The sequence below is a fragment of the Bombina bombina genome, chromosome 8 (genome assembly GCF_027579735.1).
Source record: "Bombina bombina isolate aBomBom1 chromosome 8, aBomBom1.pri, whole genome shotgun sequence".
NCBI classification, from domain to species: domain Eukaryota; kingdom Metazoa; phylum Chordata; class Amphibia; order Anura; family Bombinatoridae; genus Bombina; species Bombina bombina.
In genome coordinates, this window is record NC_069506.1 from 245,582,613 (window position 1) to 245,603,166 (window position 20,554).

Genomic DNA, 20,554 nt, shown 5'->3' on the forward strand with positions numbered 1-20,554 from the left:
TGGTGGATGAATTTATCCACCAATCAGCAAGGACAACCCAGGTTGTTCCCCAAAAATGGGCCGGCATCTAAACTTATGTTCTTGCATTTCAAATAAAGATACCAAGAGAATAAAGAAAATGTGATAATAGGAGTGAATTAGAAAGTTGCTTAAAATTTCATGCTCTATCTGAATCATGAAAGAAAAAATTTGGGTTCAGTGTCCCTTTAATGAGCATGTGCAAGTATTCACAAAATACACGTAAATGCATTTGTGATTGGCTGATGGCTGTCACATAATACAAGAGGAATGGAAATATACATAACTGAAATTTGCAAGAAAAAAATCTACTACTCACTTGAAGTTCAGACTAAGAGGCCTATTTATTTAAGCGCGGACGGACATGATACGATGTAGCATATCATGTCCACTGCACATCGATAAATGCTGACAGCATACGCTGTCTGCATTTATCATTACACAAGCAGTTCTTGTGAACAGCTTGTGCAATGCCGCCCCCTGCAGATTCACTGCCAATTGGCCGCTAGCAGGGGGTGTCAATCAGCCCGATCGTATAGGATTGTGCGGATTAAAGACCACAGCCTCAGAGGCAGCGGATATGTTATGGAGCAGCGGTCTTTAGACTGCTGTTTCATAACTACTGTTTCCAGCAAGCCTGAAGGCTCGCGTGGAAACAGGGGCATCAATTCGGCCCAATGTGCCATTGCATTGTCTTTTTATCATGCACTTGTTGATTATACAAAGCTACTGTATTTATTAGTCCTTTAATTACATTTACTGTTAAAATAACAATAAAAAATATTTAAAGGGACATGAAACCCACAGTTTTTTCTTTCATGATTCAGATAGAGAATACAATTTTAAACAACATTCTATTTTACTTCTATTATCTAATTTTCTTCTGTTTCAAATATCCTTTGTTAAAGAAATAGCAATGCACATAGGTGAGCCATTCCCACGAGGCATCTACGTGCAGCCACAAATCAGCAGCTACTGAGTCTACTTAGATGTGTTTTTCAACAAAGGATATCAAGAGAGTGAAGCAGATTAAATAATAGAAGTAAATTGGAAAGTTGTTTAAAATTGTATGCTCTTTCTAAATCACGAAATATTTTTTTGGGTGGTTTCATGTCCCTTTAAAATCTATTACTAATGCAGCTATAACCTTTAACCCCTTAACGACCGAGGACGTGCAGGGTACGTCCTCAAAAAAAAAGGCAGTTAACACCTGAGGACGTACCCTGCACGTCCTCGGTGTGGAAAGCAGCTGGAAGCGATCCTGCTCACTTCCAGCTGCTTTCCGGTTATTGCAGTGATGCCTCAATAATGGAGGCATCCTGCAATAACCTTTGGTAGCCATCCGATGCAGAGAGAGCCACTCTGTGGTCCTCTCTGCACCGGAGATCGGTGGCTTTCCTCGTTGGTGGGTGGGAGGCGGGTGGCGGGCCATCGATGGCCCTGGTCATGTGGAGGGGGGCGGGATCGTGGGCGGGGATGTCCGGGGACGTGCGCGGGAGCGTGCACGTGCACGAGGGTGCGGGCGCGTGCACGGGGAGGGAGCGGGTGGGTGCACGGGGAGGGAGCGGGTGGGAATCGCTACACTACAGAAAAAATGTGTCCCAAAATGAAAAAAAGTGGGCCAAAAACATTGTTAAAAAATGTTAAAAAAGCAATCAGTTAGGTGGTGGGGGTTGGTCTGTTGGGGGGGGGGAAAGCTACACTACAGAAAAAAAAAAAAAAAAAAAAAAAAGAAACATTTTTTTTGCAAACTGTGTACTGGCAGACAGCTGCCAGTACCCAAGATGGCCCCCAATAAGGCAGAGGAGGAGGGTTAGAGAGCTGTTTTGGGGGGGGGATCAGGGAGGTTGGGGGCTAAGGAGGGATCCTACCCAGCAGCATATGTAAATATGCTTTATTTTATTTTTTAAAAACCTTTTATTTTAGTACTGGCAGACTTTCTGCCAGTACTTAAGATGGCGGGGACAATTGTGGGGTGGGGGAGGGAAGGGAGCGGTTTGGGAGGGATCAGGGGGTGGGATGTGTCAGGTGGGAGGCTGATCTCTACACTAAAGCTAAAATTAACCCTGCAAGCTCCCTACAAACTACCTAATTAACCCCCTTCACTGCTAGCCATAATACACGTGTGATGCGCAACAGCATTTAGCGACTTACTAATTACCAAAAAGCAACACCAAAGTCATATATGTCTGCTATTTCTGAACAAAGGGGATCCCAGAGAAGCATTTACAACCGTTTGTGCCATAATTTCAGTGAGAAACCTAAAATTGTGAAAAATTTAAAGTTTTTTTTTTATTTGATCGCATTTGGCGGTGAAATGGTGGCATGAAATATACCAAAATGGGCCTAAATCAATACTTGGGGTTGTCTACTACACTACACTAAAGCTAAAATTAACCCTAGAAGCTCCCTACATGCTCCCTAATTAACCCCTTCACTGCTGGGCATAATACACGTGTTGTGTGCAGTGGCATTTAGCAGCCTTCTAATTACCAAAAAGCAACGCCAAAGCCACATATGTCTGCTATTTCTGAACAAAGAGGATCCCAGAGAAGCATTTACAACCATTTATGCCATAATTGCACAAGTTGTTTGTAAATTATTTCAGTAAGACACCTAAAGTTTGTGAAAAAATTTGTGAAAAAGTGAACAATTTTTTTTATTTGATCGCATTTGGCGGTGAAATGGTGGCATGAAATATACCAAAATGGGCCTAGATCAATACTTTGGGATGTCTACTAAAAAAAAATATATACATGTCAATGGATATTCAGAGATTCCTGAAAGATATCAGTGTTCTAATGTAACTAGCGCTAATTTTGGAAAAAAAAATGGTTTGGAAATAGCAAAGTGCTACTTGTATTTATAGCCCTATAACTTGCAAAAAAAGCAAAGAACATGTAAACATTGGGTATTTCTAAACTCAGGACAAAATTTAGAAACTATTTAGCATGTTGTTTTTTGGTGGTTGTAGATATGTAACAGATTTTGCGGGTCAAAGTTAAAAAAAAGTGTGTTTTTTTCCATTTTTTCCTCATATTTTAAAATTTTTCTTTAGAAAGTCCATTTAATGGCAAGAAAAACGGTATATAATATGTGTTGGTACAGTAAATGAGTAAGAGGAAAATTACAGCTAAACACAAACACCGCAAAAATGTAAAAATAGCCTTGGTCCCAAACGGACAGAAAATGGAAAAGTGCTGTGGTCATTAAAGGGTTAAATGAAGCATTCTTCAAGTTAAAGTATATTGCCACAATGCCTCTAATTGAGAAGTCAATCACAAGCCTTGTCAATTTGTCAAATAAATTATCTACATAAAGTATATACTATTGGTACATTTTGTAGACTATAAAAATGTGATAGATCTGTGAATTACATTTTTTGCCGTACATGGCATCAATATCCCTTTAAATGTGAAATTTTTAGTATTTTGAAGCCCTGTACTTTTATGAAAATATTACATTGGTCCTTTACAATGAATTACCTATTACAATCAGCCTAACACAATGCAAGTATACTGCTGGCATCACATACAGAATAAACCAAGATTTCAGCTATCTAAAGATATTAGCAGAACAATAAAACAGTATAAATCATTAAAGGGACAGTAAAGTCTTGAAACTTTCAAGATTAAGAAAGAACATGCAATTTTAAACAAATCTCCTTTACTTCTGTTATCAAACGTGCTTCATTCTCTTGGTATCTTTTATTGAAGAGTAAATCTAGGTAGGCTCATAAGAGCTCAGGAGTGTGCACGTGTCTTTAATACTCTATGGTAGCAGTGTTTTACAACATTATTTATAGCTTTGTTATACAACATTGCAAAACTCTGCTGCCATAGAGTACTAAAGTCACGTGCACACTCCTGAGCTCTTATGAGCCTACCTAGTTTTACTCGTCAATAAAAGATACCAAGAGAATGAAGCAAGTTTGATAACAGAAGTAAATTGGAATGTTGTTTAAAATAACATGCTCTATCCTAATCATGAATGGTTAATTTTGACTTGACTATCCCTTTAAGCATTAGAAATATCTGCCCTACTGAATGAAATAGCTGTTGCAGGCAAAGTTTTACACACAGTGAAAAATTACTCCTTTTAATGATATAACTCAAAAGTGAGTTAGTTAATATTACTTAGAATATCATACCTAAATAGATTCAGGAGCAGCAATGCTAGTAGCTAGCTAGTGATTGGTGGTTACACAAATATGCCTCTTGTCATTGGTTCAACCCATGGGGCCAATTTATCTAGCCCGAATGCTTCTAATTCCGCGCAAGCCTTCAGGCTTGCCAGAATCAGGCGTTAAGAAGCAGTGGTCATAAGAATGTGCAGGGGGCGGCATTGCATAAGCATTTCACGAGAAATGCTTGTGCAATGATAAATGCAGACAGCGTATGCTGTCAACATTTATCAATGTGCGGCAGACATAATCCGCTACAGCAGATCATATCTGCTCGCACTATAATAATTCAGCCCCCATGTGTTCATCTAGGTTTCAGTAGTGCATTGCATTGTTTAACTATCTGTTTAACTCATTTGCAGGTGACAGAAAGATAGTTTTAGTGCAATAATCAGCATTTTTTGGATGTTTATGTTCCTTTAAAGGGACACTGAACCCAATTTTTTATTTTATAATTCAGATAGAGCGTACAATTTTAAGCAACTTTCTAATTTACTCCTATTATCAATTTTTCTTCATTCTCTTGCTACCTTTATTTAAAAAGCAAGAATGTAAGTTTAGAAGCTGGTCCATTTTTGGTTCACAACCTGGGTTGTGCTTGCTGATTGGTGGCTAAACCATTAAACAAGTGCTGTCCAGAGTCTTGAACCAAAAATTGGCTGGCTTGTTAGCTTTGATGCCTTCTTTTTAAAATAAAAATAGCAAGAGAACGAAGAAAGATTGATAATAGGAGTAAATTAGAAAATTGCTTAAAATGTCATGCTCTATCTGAATCATGAAAGAAAAAAAATGGGTTTAGTATCCCTTTTAACCCCTTAACGACCAAGGACGTGCAGGGTACGTCCTCAAAAGAGAGTCAGTTAACGACCAAGGACATACCCTGCAAGTCCTCGGTCTGGAAAGCAGCTGGAAGTGATCCTGCTCGCTTCCAGCTGCTTTCCGGTTATTGCAGTGATGCCTCGATATCGAGGCATCCTGCAATAACCTTTTTTAGCCATCCGGTGCAGAGAGAGACACTCTGTGACCCTCTCTGCACCGGAGATCGGTGGCTCTTTTAGTTGGTGGGTGGGAGCCGGTATGGGAGGCGGGTGGCGGCTATCGATGGCCCTGCTGATCTGGAGGGGGGCGGGATCGTGGGCGGGGATGGCCGGGGGCACGCACGGACGCGCGCACGTGCACGGGAGGGGCGGGCGCGTGCACGGGGAGGGAGCGGGTGGGAACCGCTGCACTACAGAAAAAAAGTGTACTAAAATGAAAAAATGGGGATAAAAATTATATAAAAAAAACCATCAGTTAGGTGGTGGGGGTTGGTCTGTGGGGGGGCGGAAGCTACACTACAGAAAAAACAGCAAAAAAATAAAAAAATATATATTTTTTTTTGGCAAACTGGGTACTGGTAGACAGATGCCAGTACCCAAGATGGCCCCCAATAAGGCATAGGGGGAGGGTTAGAGAGCTGTTTTGGGGGGAATCGGTGAGGTTGGGGGCTAAGGGGGGGGATCCTACACAGTAGCATATGAAAATATGCTTAAAAAAAACCCATTTATTTTAGTACTGGCAGACTTTCTGCCAGTACTTAAGATGGCAGGGACAATTGTGGGGTGGGGGAGGGAAGGGAGCTGTTTGGGAGGGATCAGGGGTTGGGATGTGTCATGTGGGAGGCTGATCTCTACACTAAAGCTAAAATTAACCCTGCAAGCTCCCTACAAACTACCTAATTAACCCCTTCACTGCTAGCCATAATACACGTGTGATGCGCAGCAGCATTTAGCGGCCTTCTAATTACCAAAAAGCAACGCCAAAGCCATATAAGTCTGCTATTTCTGAACAAATGGGATCCCAGAGAAGCATTTACAACAATTTGTGCCATAATTGCACAAGCTTTTAGTAAATAATTTCAGTGAGAAACCTAAAATTGTGAAAAATTTAACGTTTTTTTTTTTATTTGATTGCATTTGACGGTGAAATGGAGGCATGAAATATACCAAAATGGGCCTAGATCAATACTTGGGGTTGTCTACTACACTACACTAAATCTAAAAATGTAACCCTCTTTGAGAGTCCATGATCTATTGATGTGTGATTGTTGACTCTAACGGTCTCCTAGACGGTATCTGACCCATAAGATATAATCAATTGTTATCTCTTTCTATGGCTCTGTCTAACATATTGTGTTGTGATTTGTTTTTATCTCTTTTTAATGTTTTTATGTCACTTTATTCTTGTCTTGTCTTCAGGGTCCAGGGTCCTGAGTTACACCTAAGGATGGTTCCAATATTATGTATATAATTTAGGGTGTTTGTTTTTTGTATGAGGTATTTGGTTTTTAAACCCTGTAGGGTCATTGGTTTGTTAGTGGATTGACATATTTCATCTACTAGAGGGTGTCTGGCATATGGCTATGCAATCCCAATTAAGATTTGGTCTTAATGAATGCAGACCTCACTCATGTGGTCCCCCACGGGGGTTTCACCCATTTAGTTATTCAATTTTGGGTTATATTATTTATATTTATTTGATTATCTGTATTTATTTTTCGGAAAACATAGTTCTGTTGGTTAATATTCTATTGAAGGTTATAATTCGCCACTCGTAGAGTAGTGATTAATTGGTATCTCACATATCTATATTGTTGGAATATATATATATATATGCTCCAATATGTGGTGTGCTGTTTGGGAAATCCCGGAGCGTCCACTGTGATGTTTAATAATTTGCGAGATAGTTGCGAACATATGACAAGTGATGATGGTTTGGTTTCTCTTTGATTGATTTTAGGTAATCGTGATGACCTTTCGTTTTATGTGTGCCTGTGGGATTTAGTAATTTGCATTGTAAGGTGGGATTGAGAAAAGGGTTGAGCATGTAGTGGAGTTTGTCCCGTTGTGATACATAGTGGGTGGCTCTCCCCTGTACTTGCTAGAGTAGCGTGTTCTTTATTTATTTTTCATTGACAGAGGTGGGTGTTAAGGCACACGGATTGGACAAGACTTAGCATGTGTTAATGGACACCGCCCCGCAGTGGGTGTGATTTGGTAAAATAAACAGATGCGATTATGAGTATGTGCAAATATAACACCCGGATTGCGGTAGGTCTAGTCTTTACATATAGGGCTGTTTACTCAACTGGATTTACAACCGGGTAGGTGAGAGATTCAAACAGAATGTTTTATTTTCCTGATTTTGTTACTTAGCGATTCACTGTTGATAACTAGCGTCTGATGGGCGGAGTATGTCTACATCATACCTTGGAGTGATTGCTATTGGACAATCATGTGGCTATTGTGATTGGACCACGTAAATTGTTTTTAGTGTGTTGGTTTACTTTGTTATTTTGGTTTCACTTTATTTTGCATTTGGAACATTGTTTGGTTCTGTAGCTGGGATTGGGGACCCTGTCGATAAAAAGAATATATTTTATACTTTATCATGAAGCTTTCATGTAACACGTTATTTTCACTTAACCATGTGTTGGCTATCTACCTATCAGATTTTGATATTTGGGGGTGTGTATGTAACAGGACCTTTGATTGGTTTTGAGGTTTTTGGGAGTGTGTTTGGGGCATATATAAGGCTGCTTTTTTCACTGTAACACTGTCAGAGGAAGGGACTGTGCTTGGTCCTGAAATGTCACAGCATGCAATAAAGAAAAAAAATTTTTGTGACTTTGTTGTCTGAAGACCAGTGAGTGCTTACTTCTAATTTTTGATTATATATATATATATATATATATATATATATATATATATATATATATATATATATATATATATATATATATATATATAGACATATATCCATCTTTAGATATTTATATGTATGTATCTATATGTTAAAGTATATTGGCTGCTTTTTTTCACCTTAGACCTCATATCTTTGAGCCCTTATATCTTATTAATTGGTGTTATTATGTAAGTGTACTTTGTTCTGCATTTTTTATGTGTTTTGTGCAAATTTTTATGTTTCACAAAATAGTTAACCAGAGCTCTGAAGTCACGGTAATCATTCTAGTGTATATTGCCATTGCACTCAAGCGATCGCATTAACTTTCAACTTGTAATGCCAGAGGTATCGCAAACCCCTAAGATAAATCCCTCCACTTACAATCTGGCACTACATATTTTGGAAGTCTGTAATGAATGATAGGAGCAGTAGAAAGACAAAGTAAACATTAGAATGAGGCAGTATGGATTGAATAATTCAGTGATAACCTTTCGTCTGCATGTAACCAGATGCTCATACAGCAGTAAGCATTGTGCACACTCATCTTTCACTCACTCATGCTCCGTTTGCCAGTGATGTCATGCAACATGTCATCATCATCAATTGGCGCATGCGCTAGTGTAATTTGCTTGTGAATGCAGCTTATTGGTTTATTGGTAAAAGGTTCTTTGCATGTAAAACATTATCTGGAGTAATAACTTTTAAAGAAACCATTTGTGCAGTTAAAGCATTTTGCATAAATACTTCTAATCAAAACTGTAAGGTTTAAATGTAACCGTTATGCCCCCTTAAAGAAGTCGTAAAGTCAAAATGAAGCTGTTATGATTCAGATAGAGATGTAATTTTTAAAAATATTTCCAATTTACTTCTATTATCAAATTTGCTTTGTTCATTTGGTATCCTTTGTTGAAGTGTAAACCAAGATAGGCTCAGGAGCAGCGATATACTGGGTGAGCCAATGACAAGTTTCATATACGTGCAGCAACCAATCACCAGCTAGCTCCCAGTAGAACATTGCTGCTCCTGAGTCTACCAAGGTATGCTTTTTCAACAAAGGATACCAAGAGAACAAATCAAATTAGATAATGGAAGTAAATAGGAAAGTTGTTTAAAATTCCATGATCTATCTGACTCAAGAAAGTTGAATTTCGACTTTACTAACCTTTTACGTTTCCAATAAAGCTTAGTGGTTCTGAAGGCTCTGTAGGGGATCACATAAAAATGTAGAGTAGATTTGTTTAATGACATCACAAAGGTAGCTCCTTACGTAATGAGGCCTTGGGCAAAACTAACATATAAGGCCCCTTGTCACACACAAAAGACAAAAATGCAACACTTAGCCCCATATATTTATTTGTATAAACAATATTTTTATGCAAAGTAGAATTTTACTTCTAGTTCATAACTTTTTGCATCATTCTACATCTATTTATACAAAAACCCCATTGTCTGGGTCCTAAGAAGTATGTGGCTGACTCCGTATTCTTACTGGCTCCTAAATGTGATATAAATCTGTTATTACAAAAAGTACAAAATAATAATACTGGTGAAGTCATAAAGCAAGGGTGCTTTAAGAGCATTTACATGCAAACTATAGCTATAAAATACTACAATCTGATAAAACAGCTTTTATTTGCCAACCATCACGGGCAACAGATGCAATACAGTAGATCCCAAACTAAAGATCTGCTCCCTTTATGCATCTGCAAACTACAGTGCAGAAGTCCTACTGTATGAAAGGTATATGCCCCAGCAAATCACTGACCAGATGCATTGCCCTACTGTATGACAGGTATATGCCCCAGCAAATTACTGACCAGATGCATTGCCCTACTGTATGACAGGTATATGCCCCAGCAAATTACTGACCAGATGCATTGCCCTACTGTATGACAGGTATATGCCCCAGCAAATCACTGACCAGATGCATTGCCCTACTGTATGCCAGGTATATGCCCCAGCAAATTACTGACCAGATGCATTGCCCTACTGTATGACAGGTATATGCCCCAGCAAATCACTGACCAGATGCATTGCCCTACTGTATGCCAGGTATATGCCCCAGCAAATCACTGACCAGATGCATTGCCCTACTGTATGCCAGGTATATGCCCCAGCAAATCCCTGACCAGATGCATTGCCCTACTGTATGCCAGGTATATGCCCCAGCAAATCACTGACCAGATGCATTGCACACACACTATACTTGGACCAGTCAAACTAGGCATTTATTGAACACAGGGCTTATTGAAGCAGGAGTCCATATAATATAATGTGCCTGGACACTTCTGTCCCCCTGCTCACGCCTATGAATATTAGACTATATGAATGTGTTTGGAGGAAGCCGGTGGGCTTGGCTACTATGCTACCAACAACTGTTTGTTCCAAGAAAAGAAAATGCAGATTTTTTCTATCCCCTGTGCAAGGCCCCTTAATGAGTGAGGCCTTAGGCGATCGCCTATTTGGCCAAATGGTAGAGCATTGAATGCTACAACAAGCATCCATATGTGAGCATCTCACATTGTTCGTTAAATTACTTACTAGAGATAAAGAACATGATCCCAGCAGCAAAGGACCGGTTGAACCTTTGGAAAGTAGAGAAGTGAGCAAAGGACAAAATTCCTGCAATGATTCCAGCAAAACATGACAAGGTAGACAAGATCATGAAGGCGCGTGTAGCATTCCAGTAAGCTAGAAAAGAAAAGAGAATTAAATAACCCATAATTGTGTGAGCCAATGAAAAGAAGCATATATGTGCAGCAACCAATCAGCAGCTATCTCCAGTACTAAATTACTGCTCCGGAGCCTACCTAGGTATAATTTTTCAACAAAGGATACCAACAGAATTATACAAATTTGATGATAGAAGCAAAGGAAAGTTGTTTAAAATAGTGTGTTCTATCCGAATTGAGAATAGTTTTGACTTAACAGTTCCTTTAATTCAAAATGCAACTTTTATGATTCACATAGAGCGTACAATTTAGTTGTATTATCAAATGTGCCCCTTTTTCGTGGTATCCTTTGTTAAAAACAGTTAATTTTTAATGAAGGCATCCTGAGATAGACTCAGGAGTGTGCACGTGTGTGTAGACTAATATAGGCACCATTTATTAACAAATGGTTGGACAAAGTTCCCATCCAGGGATCCTGTCCACTCACATTCAGCACGTGCAACGAGGAATTGTGTCTTGTGCAGCTTGCATGCAGGGCTTGTTGGTCATCCTGGATGAATAAATCCACTTAAGATAAATCCGGTTCCCATGGCCGCCAAGCCGGATTTACCGCACGGCTATTGGCTAAGAGGTGAAAACGTCACCTCTTGGCAAAATTTTTTTTAGCCGTGGGCTGCCATAGCAGCTAAGAACGGTGGTCGATTGAAACAAATAAAGGAGTTTTCTACATGAAGTATCTAATACTTCATGAATGAAAGTCCCCTTTATTTGTTTCAATAGTCAATCCTAGTGTTTGTACAACGCTAGGATTGACTTTCACTTTAAATTGCATGCTCTGAAATTTTAATTTTGGCTTCAATGTTCTTTAAAGCCTTGTGGACTTTAAGCTAAAAATAGAAAACCATTTGTATTTAGCTCTACTTTTTCAATTAACCTAAAAAGACGAGCACACTAATATTTCTTTATATGTGCACCTGTCCATTTATGGGATGCACATCTTGAGAAATCCTAGAGAAAAAAGAGAACACTTTATAAAAGTGTATTCTTAAAACAGACTATCAAATTGTTAGCTTTTCCTTCAGAGAGGGGATTTAAAGGGACATTATAGTCAACTTTACTTTGATTCACCAAAATAACGGCTAGATTACGAGTTGTGCGGTAAGCTTAAAAAGCAGCGTTAACAGGTCCTAACGCTGCTTTTATAGGCCCGCTGCTATTACGAATCTTGCAGGTATAGGGGCACCGAACACTTTTTTGGCCTTACAGCAAATCAACTTACGCAAACTGTGTTTAATCTTTTTTCTATGGGACTTCCATAGCGCCGGTATTACGAGTTTGTCCTGGGAGGCCAAAAAGTGAGCGGTACACCCTACCCCGTCAAGATTCGTACCGCATTTTAAAGTCACTAGTTATGAGTTTTATGTTACAACGCTGTAACATAAAACTCATAACTAAAGTGCTACAAAGTACACTAACACCCATAAACTACCTGTTAACCCCTAAACCGAGGTCCTCCCGCATCGCAAACACTATAATACAATTATTAACCCCTAATCTGCCGCTCCGGACATCGCCGCCACTATAATAAACATATTAACCCCTAAACTGCCGCACTCCCACCTCGCAAACACTAGTTAAATATTATTAATCCCTAATCTGCTGCCCCCAACATCGCCGCCACCTACATTATACTTATTAACCCCTAATCTTCCGCTCCGGACATCGCCGCCACTTACATTATATTTTTTAACCCCTAATCTTCTGCCCCCAACATCGTCGACACCTACCTACATTTATTAAAACCTAATCTGCCGTCCCCAACGTCCCCGCCACTATTCTAAATTTATTAACCCCTAAATCTAAGTCTAACCCTAACACCCCCTAACTTAATTATAATTTAAATAAATCTAAATACAAATTCCTATCATTACCTAAATTATTCCTATTTAAAACTAAATACTTACCTATAAAATAAACCCTAAGCTAGATACAATATAACTAATAGTTACATTGTAGCTAGCTTAGGGTTTATTTTTATTTTACAGACAAGTTTGTATTTATTTTAACTAGGTACAATAGTTACTAAATAGTTATTAACTATTTAATAACTACCTAGCTAAAATAAATACAAATTGACCTGTAAAATAAAACCTAACCTAAGTTACACTAACACCTAACACTACGCTACAATTAAATAAATTCCCTACATTAAATACAATTAAATAAATTAAAGAAAATTAGCTAAATTACCACACAAAAAAAACACTAAATTACAGAAAATAAAAAACAAATTACAAGATCTTTAAACTAATTACACCTAATCTAATAGCCCTATCAAAATAAAAAAGCCCACCCAAAATAAAAAAAACCCTAGCCTAAACTAAACTACCAATAGCCCTTAAAAGGGCCTTTTGCTGGGCATTGCCCCAAAGAAATCAGCTCTTTTACCTGTAAAAAAATACAAACAACCCCCCAACAGTAAAACCCACCACCCACATTACCAACCCCACAAATAAAAGCCTAACTAAAAAAATCTAAGCTCCCCATTGCCCTGAAAAGGGCATTTGGATGGGCATTGCCCTTAAAAGGGCATTTAGCTCTATTGCTGCCCAAAGCCCTAACCTAAAAAGTAAACCCACCCAATACACCCTTAAAAATTCCTAACACTAACCCCTGAAGATTCACTTACCGGGAGAAGTCTTCATCGAAGCGGCAAGATGTCCTCAACAAAGCCGGCAGAAGTGGTCCTCCAGATGGGCAGAAGTGGTCCTCCAGACGGGCAGAAGTCTTCATCCAGACGGCATCTTCTATCTTCATCCTTCCGACGCGGAGCAGCTCCATCTTCAAGATTAGGGCTTTGGGCAGCAATAGAGCTAAATGCCCTTTTAAGGGCAATGCCCATCCAAATGCCCTTTTCAGGGCAATGGGGAGCTTAGGTTTTTTTAGTTAGGCTTTTATTTGGGGGGTTGGTTGTGTGGGTGGTGGGTTTTACTGTTGGGGGGTTGTTTGTATTTTTTTTTACAGGTAAAAGAGCTGATTTATTTGGGGCAATGCCCCGCAAGAGGCCCTTTTAAGGGCTATTGGTAGTTTAGTTTAGGCTAGGGTTTTTTTTTTTTTTTTTGGGGGGCTTTTTTATTTTGGGTGGGCTTTTTTATTTTGATAGGGCTATTAGATTAGGTGTAATTAGTTTAAAGATCTTGTAATTTGATTTTTATTTTCTGTAATTTAGTGTTTGTTTTTTTGGTAATTTAGCTAATTTTATTTAATTTATTTAATAGTATTTAATGTAGGGAATTTATTTAATTGTAGTGTAGTGTTAGGTGTTATTGTAACTTAGGTTAGGTTTTATTTTACAGGTAAATTTGTATTTATTTTAGCTAGGTAGTTATTAAATAGGTAATAACTATTTAGTAACTATTCTACCTAGTTAAAATAAATACAACCTTGCCTGTAAAATAAAAATAAACCCTAAGCTAGCAACAATGTAACTATTAGTTATATTGTAGCTATCGTACGGCTAGATTTAGAGTTTTGTCGGTAACGACCCGCGTAGCTAACGCCGGCTTTTTTCTGGCCGCACCATAAAAATAACTCTGGTATTGAGAGTCCACATAAAGGCTGCGTTAGGCTCCAAAAAAGGAGCGTAGAGCATATTTAACGCAGCTTCAACTCTCGATACCAGAGTTGCTTACGCAAGCGGCCAGCCTCAAAAACGTGCTCGTGCGCGATTCCCCCATAGAAAACAATGGGGCTGTTTGAGCTGAAAAAAAACCTAACACCTGCAAAAAAGCTGCGTTCAGCTCCTAACGCAGCCCCATTGTTTGCTATGCGGAAACACTTCCTACGTCTGCACCTAACACTCTAACATGTACCCCGAGTCTAAACACCCCTAACCTTACACTTATTAACCCCTATTCTGCCGCCCCCGCTATCCCTGACCCCTGCATATTATTATTATTAACCCCTAATCTGCCGCTCCGTAAACCGCCGCTACTTACATTATCCCTATGTACCCCTAATCTGCTGCCCTAACATCGCCGACCCCTATATTATATTTATTAACCCCTAATCTGCCCCCCACAACGTCACCTTTACCTGCCTACACTTATTAACCCCTAATCTGCCGAGCGGACCTGAGCGCTACTATAATAAAGTTATTAACCCCTAATCCGCCTCACTAACCCTATAATAAATAGTATTAACCCCTAATTTGCCCTCCCTAACATCGCCGACACCTAACTTCAATTATTAACCCCTAATCTGCCGACTGGAGCTCACCGCTATTCTAATAAATGTATTAACCCCTAAAGCTAAGTCTAACCCTAACCCTAACACCCCCCTAAGTTAAATATAATTTACATCTAACAAAATTAATTATCTCTTATTAAATAAATTATTCCTATTTAAAGCTAAATACTTACCTGTAAAATAAATCCTAATATAGCTACAATATAAATTATAATTATATTATAGCTATTTTAGGATTAATATTTATTTTACAGGCAACTTTGTAATTATTTTAACCAGGTACAATAGCTATTAAATAGTTAAGAACTATTTAATAGCTACCTAGTTAAAATAATTACAAAATTACCTGTAAAATAAATCCTAACCTAAGTTACAATTAAACCTAACACTATACTATCATTAAATTAATTAAATAAAATACCTATAATTACCTACAATTAAACCTAACACTACACTATCAATACATTAATTAAATACAATATCTACAAATAACTACAATGAAATAAACTAACTAAAGTACAAAAAATAAAAAAGACTTAAGTTACAAAAAATAAAAAAATATTTACAAACATAAGAAAAATATTACAACAATTTTAAACTAATTACACCTACTCTAAGCCCCCTAATAAAATAACAAAGACCCCCAAAATAAAAAATGCCCTACCCTATTCTAAATTACTAAAGTTCAAAGCTCTTTTACCTTACCAGTCCTGAACAGGGCCCTTTGCGGGGCATGCCCCAAGCAGTTCAGCTCTTTTGCTAGTAAAAAAAAAACATACAATACCCCTCCCCAACATTACAACCCAACACCCACATACCCCTAATCTAACCCAAACCCCCCTTAAATAAACCTAACACTAAGCCCCTGAAGATCATCCTACCTTGTCTTCACCTCACCAGGTATCACCGATCCGTCCTGGCTCCAAAATCTTCATCCAACCCAAGCGGGGGCTGGCGATCCATCATCCGGTGGCTGAAGAGGTCCAGAAGAGGCTCCAAAGTCTTCATCCTATCCGGGAAGAAGAGGCGATCCGGACCGGCAACCATCTTGCGGCATCTTCTATCTTCATCCGATGACGACCGGCTCCATCCTGAAGACCTCCACGGCGGACCCATCTTCTTCCGGCGACGTCCAACTGAAGAATGACGGTTCCTTTAAGGGACGTCATCCAAGATGGCTTCCCTCGAATTCCGATTGGCTGATAGGATTCTATCAGCCAATCGGAATTAAGGTAGGAATATTCTGATTGGCTGATGGAATCAGCCAATCAGAATCAAGTTCAATCCGATTGGCTGATCCAATCAGCCAATCAGATTGAGCTCGCATTCTATTGGCTGATCGGAACAGCCAGGTAATTTTGTAATTATTTTAACTAGGTAGCTATTAAATAGTTCTTAACTATTTAATAGCTATTGTACCTGGTTAAAATAATTACAAAGTTGCCTGTAAAATAAATATTAATCCTAAAATTGTATATTATAGCTATATTAGGATTTATTTTACAGGTAAGTATTTAGCTTTAAATAGGAATAATTTATTTAATAAGAGTTAATTAATTTCGTTAGATGTAAATTATATTTAACTTAGGGGGGTGTTAGTGTTAGGGTTAGACTTAGCTTTAGGGGTTAATACATTTATTAGAATAGCGGTGAGCTCCGGTCGGCAGATTAGGGGTTAATAATTGAAGTTAGGTGTCGGCGATGTTAGGGAGGGCAGATTAGGGGTTAATACTATTTATTATAGGGTTAGTGAGGCTGATTAGGGGTTAATAACTTTATTATAGTAGCGGTGCGGTCCGCTCGGCAGATTAGGGGTTAATAAGTGTAGGCAGGTGGAGGCGACGTTGAGGGGGGCAGATTAGGGGTTAATAAATATAATATAGGGGTCGGCGGTGTTAGGGGCAGCAGATTAGGGGTACATAAGGATAACGTAGGTGGCGGCGCTTTGTGGTCGGCAGATTAGGGGTTAATTATTGTAGGTAGCTGGCGGCGACGTTGTGGGGGGCAGATTAGGGGTTAATAAATATAATATAGGGGTCGGCGGTGTTAGGGGCAGCAGATTAGGGGTACATAAGGATAACGTAGTTGGCGGTCGGCAGATTAGGGGATAATTATTGAAGGTAGCTGGCGGCGACGTTGTGGGGGGCAGATTAGGGGTTAATAAATATAATATAGGGGTCGGCGGTGTTAGGGGCAGCAGATTAGGGGTACATAAGGATAACGTAGTTGGCGGTCGGCAGATTAGGGGTTAAAAAAATTTAATCGAGTTGCGGCGATGTGGGGGGACTTCGGTTTAGGGGTACATAGGTAGTTTATGGGTGTTAGTGTACTTTAGAGTACAGTAGTTAAGAGCCTTATAAACCGGCGTTAGCCCAGAAAACTCTTAACTACTGACTTTTTTCCTGCGGCTGGAGTTTTGTCGTTAGAATTCTAACGCTCACTTCAGACATGACTCTAAATACCGGAGTTAGAAAAATCCCATTGAAAAGATAGGATACGCAATTTACGTAAGGGGATCTGCGGTATGGAAAAGTCGCGGCTGAAAAGTGAGCGTTAGACCCTTTTTTGAGTGACTCCAAATACCGGAGGTAGCCTAAAACCAGCGTTAGGAGCCTCTAACGCTGGTTTTCACGGCTAACGCCAAACTCTAAATCTAGGCCGTAGAGTTTATTTTACAGGTAAGTATTTAGTTTTAAATAGGAATAATTTATGTAATGATAGGAATTTGTATTTAGATTTTTTAAAATTATATTTAAGTTAGTGGGTGTTAGGGTTAGACTTAGGTTTAGGGGTTAATACATTTAGGATAGTGGCAGCGACGTTGGGGGCGGCAGATTAGGGGTTAATAAATGTAGGTAGGTTGCGGCGACATTGGGGGAGGGAGATTAGGGGTTAATAAATATAATGTAGGTGGTGGCGATGTCCGGAGCGGCAGATTAGGGGTTAATAAGTATAATGCAGGTGTCGGTGATGTTGTGTGTTTAGACTCGGGGTTCATGTTAGGGTGTTAGGTGTAAACATAACTTTAGTTTCCCCTTAGGAATCAATGGGGCTGCGTTACTGAGTTTTACGCTGCTTTTTTGCAGGTGTTAGACTTTTTCCCAGCCGGCTCTCCCCATTGATGTCTATGGGGAAATCGTGCACGAGCACGTACAACCAGCTCACCGCTGACTTAAGCAGCGCTGGTATTGGAGTGTGGTATGGAGCACAATTTTGCTCTACGCTCACTTCTTGCCTTTTAACGCCGGATTTATAAAACCTGTAATACCAGCGCTGCAGGAAAGTGAGCAGTGAGAAAAAACTGCACGTTAGCACCGCACAGCTCATAACGCAAGACTCGTAATCTAGCCGTAAGTAATTTTAAAATCTTATAAACCAATATCTTCTTCCCATAATTGCAGAGTCATGTCCTTCCTCACCAATATAACAGGTGTCCCTATCATCCAGTGAGATTTAGTAGTAAATAGAAAACCAATGCTGCAGTGCTAACTTCAACTTAAAATGAACAAAGTTTTACTTAAAATATTTTCAAGCAAAAAAAATGTGTGTAAACGATTCTCTTTCATATACTTGACAGGAAATGTTAGACTAGCATGCCCCTTTAATTGATGCCTGTTGCTAATAAGGGAAAGGTACACATACCAATGCTCTCAGTTTGCATGTAGCACTTTCCAGTAATACAATATCTCCAGAGACCCTGATGGGCAAAGGCCCCCGACAGCCGATATTGCATCCAGTAATCTGTTGCTGTAGATACAACCAGCAATATGTTGCCCACACAGGCACAGAACAGTCCTCCACCCATGAAACTGTACATCTTGGCAATGGTGAGGATCTATTGTGGTTTCTGTAGGACAAGAAGTTAAGAGTCAGATAGCAGATGTTAAGTTATACACTTTTATTTGCTTCATTACCATGAACCTATTAATTAACCTCCTAAAACCTGAGTTAAAGGTACATTAAAGTCAAAATTAAACTTTTATGATTCCGTTTAGTTTTAAAATACTATCCCATTTCCTTCCATATAAAAAGAAAAAAATATTTTTTTTAAGCAGCACCAGCTCCTACTAAGCATGTGCAAGAGCAGACAGTATGTGTATGTATGTATATATATATATATATATATATATATATATATAATGAGTCTATGATTGGCTGATGGTTGTCATATGATATGGGGGTTGGCAAATAAAAGGGACATGAAACCCAATTTTTTTCTTTCATGATTCAGATAGAGAATGCAATTTTAAACAACTTTGTAATTTACTTCTATTATCTAATTTGTTTCATTCTCTTTGTATCATTTGTTGAAGGAGCAGCAATGCACTAATGGTTTCTAACTGAACTCATGAGTAAGCCAATCACAATCGAGATTTATATGCAGCCACCAATCAACAGCTAAGACCTAGGTTCTCGTCTGCTTATGAACTTGCCTAGATAAACCTTTCAGCAAAGGATAACAATGAAATGAAGCAAATTAAATAATAGAAGTAAATTGGAAAGTTGTTTAAAATCGTATTCGCTATCTGAATCATGAAAGAAAAAATTTGGGTTTCATGTCCCTTTAAGGGAAATTTTGTAATTTGATAGAAAAATCTATTCCTTATTTAAAATTCAGATTATGCATTTTTTTGATTATTCAGTTCTACTGCATTTAATAGTCCTTTAAAGAAACAAGTTTCCTGATGAAACCATTACAATAATAAAAAATAAACCCTAGGCTTGTTCATAGCTGCATTAGTATTACATAAGTACCAATAAATTAATATTATTCCCCAATCCAATTTATACCAACAAAGTAAAAAAAAAAATAATAATAATAATCCTCAACATTTTCAACCCTAATCCCTGTTCCAGTGTAATCTATGTTCAGCCTTTTATGACAATCAGCAAAGAGTAACGCATGGCCTAGGTCTAACACAGGTTTCCTTTACAGTTTAGGTTTTATCAGATAAATTATAAAGATTGCAGCTGGTGGGATCAATTCTAAGAGAACTGTAGAATATAGACAACACTAGAACAGGGATACAAATGAAAAGATAGTGGTTTGAAAGCTTTTATTTTTGGATAGATCAGAGAGGAATCCTTAGGTATTGGTGGGAGAACCTCATATGTAGAGGGTGTCACATTTCTATATCATGTAGGGGTTCCATTGAGTTAGAGAGGAATTGTGATGAGGGATGCATTGGTGAGCCCATTGGCAACTTTATGGCCTTGATATTATTAAAGATAACTGAGGGGGAGTCTCATAGGGTTAATTGTGATAGAGATAGTCCAATTGGGATTTTTTAAGTGGGGGCTGGATCACACAGAGTTAATGGTGTTTGCAACTAAGTCCCACAGGTAGAATTGCAGTAGGGGTGCGGCAAATGTAGGGTTATTAAATTTCAGATAGGGATAAATATAGTGAGATGATTGGTTGCACACAGATAACTGGGGTTGAGGGGAAGTCACGGTTAGGGTTAATGGACAGTAACACTGATACCTGTCACTATTAAGTAACAAATAAAATGTGCAGTGTTTCTTAATAATAGTGATCTGAGTGTAGTATAGGCACTAAAATGAAGGGAAAAAAACCTGATGCTTGATTTCTTCATAACAGCTTCAATGACTTTCAAAACTTTTATATAAAAAAAAATGTCATGCTAACTTTGACATTTTTATTCTTCTCAAGTAAAATGATACTCAATGGGTAACTTCTCCTCTGTTT

The 20,554-nt window shown here is 38.6% G+C and overlaps 1 protein-coding gene across 1 annotated transcript in view; it reads right to left on the reverse strand.

Annotated features, from left to right (window-relative positions):
* The window catches only part of LIM2 (lens intrinsic membrane protein 2), a 70,129-nt gene extending 51,468 nt beyond the window's left edge, over nucleotides 1-18,661 (reverse strand). Inside the window, exons 1-2 of the mRNA XM_053690019.1 lie at nucleotides 18,487-18,661; nucleotides 10,466-10,615 (exon numbers count right to left, since the gene is read on the reverse strand). Of these exons, the coding sequence (XP_053545994.1) occupies nucleotides 10,466-10,615; nucleotides 18,487-18,661 (325 nt within the window). The remainder of the gene's footprint in view (nucleotides 1-10,465; nucleotides 10,616-18,486) is intronic.
* Between the last annotated feature and the right edge of the window lie 1,893 nt (nucleotides 18,662-20,554).